Below are 12,083 nucleotides of genomic sequence, written 5' to 3'. Positions count from 1 at the left end.
GTTTAACCTTTATTAATATTGTTGGAATGTGTCAAGGCTAACACTCGACCCTTGACCCCGAAATACACTAGCTCCTCATTGGCGTCAGGTCTGCATATTTAACACCTGTGTTTCTTTTTGGTAAGTGATAGGGAGGATCATTGACCACCAATTTGGTCTTCTACCATCACTGCTCGAGACTTTGGCTTGCCAAGTTGTTCTGAATATCTGCCAGCATGTGCTAAGAGGGAGAGCTAAACTCAAACCCTTTAAATGCCTATGCTCATTGCTGATCATACTTTCCATCTAACACTTGTGAATTTCAGTTTGTGGTAAGAGGTAAGGGGTAAAGTTGACCCCCGACCCTTGATGCAGATTGTGCACTCTACAAATTTTGCTAAGGTTATCGATCATCAGTGATACGCTCTAAGGCTTACTTTGTTTGTCACTAGTTGGAATGCAGTATGAACCCCCGACCCTTGACCAGCTAACTTGGCACTGTGAAGTTAAAATTCTTTCTAAGGCGAAAATTGGATAACATGTTTGGCCAGCCTATGGATTTATTGCACTGATTTTTTGGTGCACTAAAAGGTTTGTATAAAGGAGAAGTATTTTTGCAAGTTAGAGGTGAGAGTGTGTGAAATAAAGCATCTATGCAAGTGTGGTGCTTTGTCATTCAAACATAAAGAAGAGCAGCAGTATTGCAGAATAGATTGAATGCATAGCAGAGTAGAAGTGAATAACGATGTGGATGTGTAGTTAAGTGGTAAAATATTCCATCATTTGAGAAGCAAATCAGAATTAATGCTAAGCAGAGAAGAGCAAAGATAATGCAAAGCAGATCTGAATTAGAGCAGAGCTATGAAGGATATTTTGTTGCTCATCATCTATTGAAGAAACAACAAACTGAAGGTGTTTTTTTGTGCAAAAGAGGTTGGTGCCTCCTGATCCAAGATATTGGTGTCTCTTGCTGATTTGGTGCTTAGTTTTGGGATTATGTCTCCAGTAGGTTGATGCCTGCAAATTCTATAAGTGGGGATTGGTGTCTCCAAAGAGTTAGTGCTTGCAAATATTGTAAGATCATTTTACCATTTTGTGAGGCTGAATTTGGACAATGAATCCAAGCAATCCTTCACCATGGTTTTCTCCAAAAGGGTTTACATGTAAATCTGTGTTCTCTTTTGTGTGTGCTTGCTATTATTGTGGTTATTACTATTATTGCTGTTATGTATGTTGAGGTCAACTGCAAATTTTTTATACAATCAAGGATTAAAAAAACATATAAAAGAGATGCAGATTCTTTTGGAAATCTAAGTGGGAGGCAGCAACAATCTTTTATGTCTAATTATGATTAAAATGAAGGCACAAAAAATAATATCTGAAAAATAATTGGCCAAATAAGGACAAATATGATCAATGGAAAAGATGTAAAATGAAAACAGCCTACCTTGTGTACTGCATAATCTTCTGGTGCAACTGGCCATGCAAAATAAGCATAACCCAATTTATTATCTATAGAATATGGATACATCACAATGCACAAAAGCATGAACAACACCATCAATAGATGGATAACTAAAGATTAAATTTATTCTCACCATTGCAAAGAAGAGGCTCTGCTGATGTTCTTCTAGATGCCCTGCAATGTTAAATTAAGCAGTCAACAATATGTTTCACAATTCTTTCAAAGTAATGCTCTATATAAAAGTCTTCCTCTTCTGCTGTTATGTTTTAGAGTTCATTTGCACTAATCTGGGATCCTTATGACTGATACATGAGATGAGCAAGGGTTCTTTGACATTTTGGGGTCACCTTACACTTGATCAATTCAAAGTAGGACTACTACGCTAGCAAATTAATGCTATTAATATTCAAATAAAGACAACCTCAATGGTGGTATTTTACAATTGTGAGCTTGTTTGAGCTGGTTGGTTTTTATATAATTGTGATCAAGCATCAATTAATATTGGTTGAAGCTTCATGTTATAGATAGCTTCATCAGGTATGAATTTCAGGCAGTCTTCATGATGAGAGCACAGCAGTTTAAATTAAATATATTCAAACACCAAAGATACGAGCCACCACGCATTAACACAACATCTGAATGATATATAAGAGATTTGTATATTTGGTAAAGATATTACATGTTGGCAAGGGGCTTGCACATGCACAAGATGATCCTTGCACAAGTCTTTGTCTCACAAATGCTAAGAACAAAAATTCAAGGATGTCCTAGTATAGACAAAGTGATCCATGCATGAAGATTCGTAACGGTTGGAAGCAACCAACTCACCATTGACAACCAAATGACTCATTACATGTTTACTCATAGATGGTTCAAATGTTTACGTACATGAGAGATTAGTGATTTCCCTATTGCACTGATATGCTCACTTCCTATTTAACAATCATCTAAAATGTTTTATAATACAATGTTTTACCCATTCAAGATAAAATATCCATGGACAGCAAATGCATCTCTAACAATGTGGAAGCAAATGAATGAGGTGGGATACATGTCACAACCACCACCTCACACAAAAATGCTTCTGGCATTCCATGCTAGTTTTTTTGAAACAACATTGATAACATATAACATTGTGCTTCCTTCTTACATGATTACTGAGAGAGTTCAATGGAAGTCTTGTATGTCATGTCCCCCTAATAAAATGATTATCGAACGTATAAACATATTAATTATTTTATATAAACTCCCATCCATTTATATAAATAATTAATATTTAAAAGCATGTCTTTTAATCTCATATTTTGTTTATACTCCGTAAATAGCTTTAACTATTACGGGAATATTAACTAACTGGTGTCAATAAAAGATGGGCATTCAGGATGGTGAGCACGAAATATTTGAGGAAAATATCACTGAAGCGAAAACAGATCATCGTAAGAGATCGGAGCTTGTTAAGGAATTCCTTTCGCCAGCCAACTGGCCTACTGGAATTATAAACTAAGGAGTGTTCTTTGGTGTGAGATTTGGTTGAAGACATATCGCGGACACACACATTCAAATAACACCAACTGGAAGAGACTTCCAGAGGATTGACAGGGCAATATACAAAATTCATCCTACACGAAGACTAACGGAAGTAGCTTGCACAATCAGTCCCTCCTTCGTCTTTCCAAATACCCGATATCGGGTGCAGCGGGTGCAGAGTCTAATCCAAACACTATTGCTCACATAAGTCAGAGACCCGATATCGGGTATGACTCCGACTTGACCCTGCAGATACAGGAAGCGTCCCCGAGGGTGCAGCGGGCGTCATATTTAACGGTGTAGCCGAAGTTTCATAGTCGGGGTGTGTGGAAGGATCACAACCGGGGAGTGGTGATAATAGCATACGGAGGTCTCACTACCCGTATTATAGCAGACGTAGACTACCGGAGTAGTATTGCGTTGCTGGTGGAGTCAAAAGGAAATATCTGCGGTGAAGTTGTTGCAAGGTGCAAGCATATACAGAGAGCCCTTTTCTTCATGCTTCACCGTAAACCCCTGTAGAACTCTGGTAACCAGCAGCATGGGATTTCCAACAACAGTTACAGATGGGCATCAGGTGCACTTCATATACACTATTTGAATAACGAATGATTTCTTAAATGAATACCTTGTCTGTCAAACAATGAAAATACCAGCAAATGGAAAGAGTAAATAAGTTAGTATGAATGGGAAATATCACTGTCTGAATGTTATTCATCATTCTGTTCACAATTTACTGGTTATGTTGAAAACATATTGACGATGAACTGGATAAATATTTAATAAAAATTAAGGAATTTTACATTGTAGTGTAGTCAAAATACTAGAAGAAAAAGCAAGAAAGTCAAGTAGTAAGGAAATTAAGTAAATACATTGTTGAGTGGTTAAATAAACCAATCCAAAAAGCCTTTTGGGATAAATGTCACAACCACCACCTCACACAAGAAATCTGTCTAGCATTCCATGCTAGTTCATTTGAAACAACATTAACAATTTATGACAGCATGCTTCCTTCTTTTGTGGTTGTTGAAAGAGTTCAACAATAGACACACAATGAGGTCAAGATACTAAAAGAAAGAGCAAGAAAGTCAAAATTAACAAAATTAAGTAAATATTGAGTGTTTAAATAAACCAATCAAAACAGCCTTTTGAGAGTTCATTTGAAACAACATTGACAATTTATGACAGTATGCTTCCTTCTTTTGTGACTGTTGAAAGAGTTCAACAATAGGCACACAATTAGGTCAAAATACTAAAAGAAAGAGCAAGAAAGTCAAAATCTAACAAAATTAAGTAAATACCTTATCGAGTGTTTAAATAAACTGATCAAAAAAGCCTTTTGAGAGTCCTCAACCATTTATAGGGAATTGGGCCTCATTGAAAGTGACAAGTAACAATTCTTTTGAATAGTTGTGTTGTTATGGCATAGATTAGGCTTTTCACAAAGAACTCTTCCATTACATCTTCAATTTAATGGAGGGCAATTTCCAAGGAGAGATGAGATTAGTACAAAGACCAGAGGTCACAGAAATTTGTGACATCATATCTCATTTTTTATGAACTTGCCTAAAACCCAATTCATGGATCATTTGACAACTTCCATGTAATTTGCAAAAGCTCAAGACAATTTTCAGAATATTTATGAATATTTTTTTCCTAATAAACTGGATAGACTGTAACTTCATTTATAATTACGCAATAATATATATGACTGACCAAGCCAAATTGACAACCAAGTCAACATTAATAGTTAGAAAGCACATAAATGCCCCCCACGGAGCTCATTTAATGCAATTGTATTGATTAAAGATTGCCTGATCTTTTGGTCTTGACCACATTGTGGTCTCTTCTTGCCTTTATTGGGGTGTAAGGGCATGCATCTCTTATATCTGACCTGACTTCTTTCAAGGCAATGGTGCCAAATGTTCACTTATATATTTGATAAAATTAATACTTAATAACTTGTGGTACATGGTGACACATCCACACCCCTCAAACCCCCGTCCCCATCCCCTGAGGCATTTTGGGATGTGGGGACATCCCCTAGCTGTCCACAACAAACTGAGAAAATGAAGAAACATCTCAGAATGTGTCCCTGTTGTGATGTTTTCACACATCGCCCCATTGCAAATGGGGACCCCTCTTTTTTGCTCACAGGCTAGGTGTTTTGCTTTGGGAGTAAGTTTGGCAGCAATTTCGTAGTCTTTGGCCTTTTCTTGTGAGAGTGGGTTGTTTTGTAAGTGTCAAATTTGAGGATTGGGGTTAAATCACCACGGGTTGCAAAAACTATAAAATATTGTCATTAATCAAGAAATGTTGTAAAACTTGTCAGTATCGTCAAAGTTGCAAAGTTGTCGTAAGTGCAAGGTTAAGTTCTACATTTTGAGTGGAAAAATTACTTGTGATTCCATCAAGAATTGTAAGTATTTCATGCCTCTACAATGTTGAAAAAACGAACACTAAAATTGTCAAGTGAAACCATGTGATTGTCGAAATGCAGAAATGTTGTTGAAAATGTCAAAGTTATCAAGTTTTGAAAATGCTGCCAAGGGAAATCTGAAAATGTTGCATTTCATGGCAAAATATTATATGGGGTTGAATTTCCACTTGAAAATGTTGCATACCCCTTCAAATCCGCCATTGAAAGTTGTTCTTGAGAATGTTGCATTTGGTGAAAGAGTTTGAGTTAGACCAACAAATTGTTGCTTACACCCATGAATCTGCCAATAGGTTGAAACGTAGATTTTACAATTCACAAGAGTTAGATTTAATATGAGGATTGGATTCAAGATTGTTGAATGAATGTTGCAAGGCTTACAAAATGTTACATTTTTGTCTAAGTGTTAAGCAAATTAGAAATTTCCATGAAAAATGTTGACAAAATCTTGTAAAGTTTGCTCAAAATTGTAAGTCACTCTCCTAAATCTGCCAATGGCTGGATGTAAAATTGTAAGCCAACCCTCTGAGTCTGCCAATCTTAGTGGAGTGAAAATGTGGCTCATACCCTTGATCCCACCATTGGAAAATTGTCAAAAAATTGTTGCTGAGGTCTTGAAGTCCACCCATGTGTCTTCAGGCAAAATTTCGCACTACGGTAAAGCAAGGTAAATGTTGATCAAAATGCAGGACTTCCCTACAACTCCACTAGTCATTGAGCCCTTCAAACTTGCACTTGCATCAAAACTTTTGCACTAAGTCAGTATTAATGTCAGACTTTCAGTCAAGTCCACCACTGATGAGATAATAATGCTGGACTTTCACTCGAGTCCGCCATTGGTAGAAGAAAAAAATGTTGAAATTTCTCCTAAGTCTGCCATCATATGAGAAAGAATACTGAATATCTCACAAAGTCTGCCATTCTAAGTCAATAAAATGCGGAAATCTACGAAGTGCGACGCTTTTTGGAGTGGAAAATGTGGAAATGCTACAAAGCCCACCATTCATAAAGGAGAAAAAATGTTAAACTTGATCAAACTCTGCCATTCATTAAGGCTAATTGCAAAACATCCCCTAAAGTCCGCCAATGTTGGGTGCAATATTGCAGAACAAGGGTCAATTTCCACATTGTAATGTAAGAGACCCCCAGATTTCTGCACTAAATTGAAAGATCAGACCTACAAATTAAATTTCCAAATCTAAAACCTGTTGACGTGTCTGAAATCGCATTGCTACAAACTCCATACGGCTAACACAGAATAGAATAACCAACTGAGTATCCTATCCTCTCTTGAGATAAGGAAATCCCTAATGCTATTTTCTGCGTTTTGATCAAAGGGGATAACCTCAAGGTTTCTTTTGTCAGGTCTTGACTGTGGGATTTCTCAGTGGCTTGATGTGTTTATTGCTGGAAACACAAGGGGAACTTACGTTGGATGGGTAATTTATAGATAAGTTCCCTGGAACTTTTATAATCTTTCTATCAAATGATTTCGGTTAAGTTGATACTGTTTTAATGGGACTGCAGATTTTCTGGATAAAAAAAGGAGAAAAAGGAGGGAAGGATAGGGAGAGAGAGAGATACATGAAATGTAAATTCTAACTAAGACAACAAATTCAGTCAAGCAGACAGACACCTCCAAGAAACTAGATTAAACATCACCAGCTACTTAAGCACAATGTTTGCATAAATCTAGTGCAATCTTCAAAGGAAAACAAGATTTTCATGTTATCAAGTACAACATTAGAACTTTTACATTCATAGTGAGTGTTCAATAACCGAACTAAGCATGAAAGGTCCAGATTAACCATGCATAAAGAAAGGCAATCAGCCGTTCCCCAATGGTGTGAACTGCGAGGATTCTATCAGATGCTTGCTTGAAAATGCTATGTAAAAGGAATAAACATAACTGAAAGATTTCTAAATTAAGTGAAGGAGACCATGCCCTCACAAGGAAACTTGAAAACAGTCTTAATCTTTGCATTAATTCCTGTAAAATTTCGTCAGAGCTTTTGCAACAATCCAAGAACTTCTTACAAAATGAGGGAAAACCAGTCCCTTAAATAGACTTCAAAAAAGGATGAATGGCCTATATTTAATCTAAACAAGTGGCCCAGATTCATGCATAAAGCATGGCTGCCCATACCCATAAATGGGATGCAAATATCAACAACCACCCCAAAATGGGCAATAACTACCCAAAATGGGATAATTAAATCAATTTGAAATAATCCAAAAAGGTGTATCAATAAAGTTTTACATTTTGTTGACTAGAAGTCAAATGTCACCTTTTGGTGCAAAAGTGCACTTTTAAGATTTAGAGAGAAAAAGGCACTTTTGAGAAATCACTTTCTCTATTTCAGTCTCACACTCCTTTTCTAGAAATTGATCTTCGCCATGCAAATATTCCCGCCATAGATCACGACTTGCTGCCTGTTCCTCACCAACGTATTCCTGGAACCTGATGCATAACTGGAAAAGTAGACTGAATGGAGGCATGGGAGGATGGCGAATTTTGTATTGCATGCCTTCGAGATACTAGTCCACGTGCTTTAAACTGTCCTTCCAACTGGAGCGATTACGCTCAAAGCATAATATGTCTGAATGGAACTGACCAGCAGAACTCAGTCCTTAGCGGAATAGGTAAAATCCTATCCGTTCCCAATCTTTCTTCCCAGTCCGGCTAGATTGCATCATCGAACAAGTCGTTTATCCATCCCGAAACCATTGATCGGAGGATTGTCTTACCTAGTTCTTGCATGTTTCCCAGAATCACCTCACATGTGTCATTCTCTTTGTCAATAATTTCTTTGGTGTCGTTTTTCATGGTGATAGTCCAGTACCATTCCTTAAGAGCATCGATGCTATGAGGATCTAGGATGGCGGACAATGTAGGAATCTGTGCGTGTCCAAAAAAGAGCTCTCATGAGGGGAAGGGTAGTGGCAGCCACTTCGTGCATGTGAAGGGATTCCCTCTTTACCTCTAATAACTTGACTAGAGTGAGCTCTCGATGGTGGGTCATCTCTTTTACTTCCTTAAGGATTCGCTCTCCCCTTTTCTTGATGTCTTGTATCCATTCCCTGACGGCCCTTGCGCTGTCCCGTACTCCTTCAAATTCTGTTGTGGTCCTTTGCGCCAATGCCATCGGGGGAATATGGGATTCAGAGGCATTGTGTAGTGGCCTTAGGAGCTGATCGATGTATCCCTTGGCTTGCTCAGCACGAGCCCGATACATGTCCTTTTCAATTGTTATCTCTTCGAGCTGCCTGAGTATATTTTGCACTGAATCCTTGAATTCTTCTTTTTCTTGCTCCTTAGTGGCTCGTCCAATGGGGACAGTTGTGATGCTATAATCTGCCAGTGTAATCTAATCTGCTGGCTTGTCTACAGGCGGGGTGGCAATGTGAAGAGTGCGGTTCCTTTACTCGTCCTTGGTCACTCTAGAATATGCTTTGGGCTTTTTCTTCCCCTTAGCTTTTGCTTGGTCTATGCGCGAGAAGATATCCTCTAGATCAATAGGTGGTTTGGTGGCAGCCTTGTGCTGGGCTCTGGCAATCAACCACTCTTGAGGCACTGTCTGGGCTGATAACAAGGTTAAGTCTGCATTCTGTTCTTTGATGTTTTCAGCCGACTCATCACAGATTCGCAGTTGCTTTGCTACCGGAGGAGTGGAAGAGGTGCGATGTTCTTTGCTTGTAGCCGAATTTTCTCCTATTTCACTGAACAACTGTTTGGCATCTTCATGTGATGGTTGTTCTTCAGTCCTTTCAGGCTCATGAGTCTCATCTATCCTTTGCTCTCTGTCGACGGTAGAGTCATCTTTGGCTGTATTGTGGAGTAGTAACTCGTGGCGGCTCTGTTGAGTGGGTTCATGCACTTTGACCCCTTGGGAGGATGGAATCTCTCCTTCCTCTATTTGGTTGCCCAGTTCGGTCGATTTGAGGGCTCTTAGCTCAGCTTCTAGCATGTCAGGCGCGAGAGGATCATTAGTTCCAAACGCACCAATGTCACTTTGAGAAGGCGGAGCAAGTATATAATCTAATTCCACTACATCGTCGGACGAACTGGGGTCCTTTGACGATGACGTGACCTCTGGTCTCCTTATAGGAATCTTCTCCCTTCTTGTTCTTTTGGACGTCCGAGTCCCTCTGCAAGCCTTAGCCTTCTTTCTTTTCTCTGGTTTCTCAATTTCTTCCCGGGGTGCACTAGACGTTCCCTCATCTTTGGAGGACTGAGAATCAAGGCTACCCATTAGGTGGTAGGTGAATTGGACTCCTTTGTGAATTAGCCTCTCAATCTATTGATGTAACCATTGATCTGTGTACCTTGCTAGGGCTGCCATGACTGCCTCGAAATCAGTGATTGGGTCCTGGGACCAATTGATGCCTGGCAAGAGATGCCTTACTGCTTCAAATTCTCGGACCTGGAGGCAATTCCCTAAACCTGTGAGCTGATCTGGGACCCAACGGTATTCAAAGAGTCGCATTTGTTGCACACTCAGTCTAGAATATTCCTGCCTCCTGACCTTGTAGTCATCAGAGCAATTCTTCCAATAGTCTTTAACTGATTCCTTTGCTCTGTACCGCTTGCCATGGGCTCTTTTTGCCAGATTATCATGATCGAAATATTTTCTTGGAAAATGGTCCTGTAGGCCATAAGAGGCCAGCTCTACAAGAGATTCCTCTGCTAGGGTAGGGGTCTTCAGGTGGACATCATGGTTGCCTATGATCATGGGGAATGTGAATCCAGCCTGCTTGCTTTCTCTGAGTAAGATGCCGGCCGGACGTGACTGCCTTGCGACCTCCATAAGAATTATTTTGTCGGTTGGGTACCGTGGAAGTCAAAGAAAGGGACCATCAAAGCCCGCTATTCGGATATAGGAGAACCTTGGGAACTGAATGAACCAGGCTCCATACCTCTGTACTAGGATAGTAGCTTGCTTTGAGAGCCTTATGTGTAATTCTCCCTGCATCAGCCTGACCAGGTGCATTGTGAAGGCATCATTGACGTGCTCATATTGGCCAATTGCATAAGCTGGGTTGTTCTTTTCCCTCTGAGCTATATCTTGGTAATGCAGCTGCGGGTAACAATCATAGACCTTTACCTGATCAGGCCCATTCCCGATTTCACCTTTCATTATCAAACTTGGCAGCGGCTGGTTATTGGCGAACATATAGACCAAATAAGAGGTCATGGTGAAGTATTTCTTCGTTTCAAGCTCTATCAGTTGGGTGTGGATGTTGTCGCTTATGATCTGGGCCCAGTCGAATTTAGACTTCCCAGCGAAGACTTTCTCTATGAAATAGAACATCCACTCTTCAAAGTAGTTAGATTTAGGGAGTCCCATAACTCGGCTGAGTAATGTGACCATATCCCCATATTCATTATGAAAATCACTTCTTGGGGTCTTTTTCACAATCCTGGCACTTGGAAGCCTTTTCTCATTGTACCACTCTTCATTGATCAGCGCTTTGCATCGGGCCGGATTCATATCATATGCCCCTTGTGCTTCATCTATAGTTGTGGTTGTGGGATTGTTTGGGAAAGGAATGTCGAATGCGTCGCCGATGGCCTCTGGAGTGAAGTTGGCAATGGTCATGTTCTCAAGGAGCACCAATTTGGAATTTGGCTAATAGTGTCGGGCAGCCTCTACCACTAACTCATAGTTCTGTACTGCTGGAGGAAATCCTGCCGCTTGGGCGATGCCACTTTCCACCATCTGTCTAGGCTTGCCATATGCGTTAGGTGAAAAGACCCGATTCCTGAAGTCTTGAATGTTAATATGGCCAAGGTCGGTATCACCAACATTGTCCCAGATGCTTTGCACTTTTGACTCCCTCAATCCCCCTCTTTGATATTGATACTTCATCCTTTCAACCTTGCGCGGGATATCTGATTTGGATGCTCATGATGTCTTGGTTGCAGCGGGCGTCTTTGATGATTCTAACACCGATTTAGGCATTTATCCTGCATAGCTGGATGTGGATTACGAGTTGATACAAAAGAAGTAAGGCGGGTTAGATAGAGAATACTCCAACATGCCAGGATTAATTCAAAATTTAGATTGGACATGGAGCGACATTTCTAGCTAAAAGGGGCTTGATCGATTTTAACCACAGCATTCATGAAGATTTTTGATCGCGAATTTATACTTAACACTTTCTGGATTTTGGATTAATTTTCAATAGAGACAGAGCATGAAAAATTCTCCTAAGTTTGAAAATGCGATTTATGGTTAAACCTTAGGAGTGAATTCTAAATTTTGACTGCTTTGAACAACGTTTTACAAGTGAAAGAGATGCAGATTTCGAAAATTTAAGCATTTTAATCAGATTTCACACATACGCCTGTTTGATTTATAAGCATTTCAGATGATCAAGGAAGACAGAGCGTACTTACCTGACGAAAACTGATGGCGAAGAATTGCCCGACCTTGTTGCGTGAAGACGAATGGACGATTCTGCAAAGTTTCGAATTCCAACGGTTATCTCCTTGATTTAAATTTTTCGCTGTTGTTGGATGAAAGAGAATTTATCATTTTAAATGGTTTTTACCCTGGGTAATTGGCAATCTGAATTTGAATGATCTGGAATAGTTTATGCAGTGTTTACCTTGAATTACTTTGGATCCCGTGAAATTAGCTTTCTTTCCCTTTCAAAATCGGACGTGATCTC

The 12,083-nt window shown here is 39.5% G+C and overlaps 1 protein-coding gene across 1 annotated transcript in view; it reads right to left on the bottom strand.

Annotated features, from left to right (window-relative positions):
- Positions 1 to 12,083, bottom strand: part of LOC131048684 (galacturonokinase) — a 245,964-nt gene that overhangs the window by 15,218 nt on the left and 218,663 nt on the right. Inside the window, exons 10-11 of the mRNA XM_057982733.2 lie at positions 1,578 to 1,618; positions 1,427 to 1,455 (exon numbers count right to left, since the gene is read on the bottom strand). Of these exons, the coding sequence (XP_057838716.1) occupies positions 1,427 to 1,455; positions 1,578 to 1,618 (70 nt within the window). The remainder of the gene's footprint in view (positions 1 to 1,426; positions 1,456 to 1,577; positions 1,619 to 12,083) is intronic.

The sequence above is a fragment of the Cryptomeria japonica genome, chromosome 2 (assembly GCF_030272615.1).
Source record: "Cryptomeria japonica chromosome 2, Sugi_1.0, whole genome shotgun sequence".
In the NCBI taxonomy this organism is placed as follows: Eukaryota; Viridiplantae; Streptophyta; class Pinopsida; order Cupressales; family Cupressaceae; genus Cryptomeria; species Cryptomeria japonica.
Note: the sequence above shows the minus strand (reverse complement) of the source record. Positions and strands in the feature narration are given on the sequence as shown.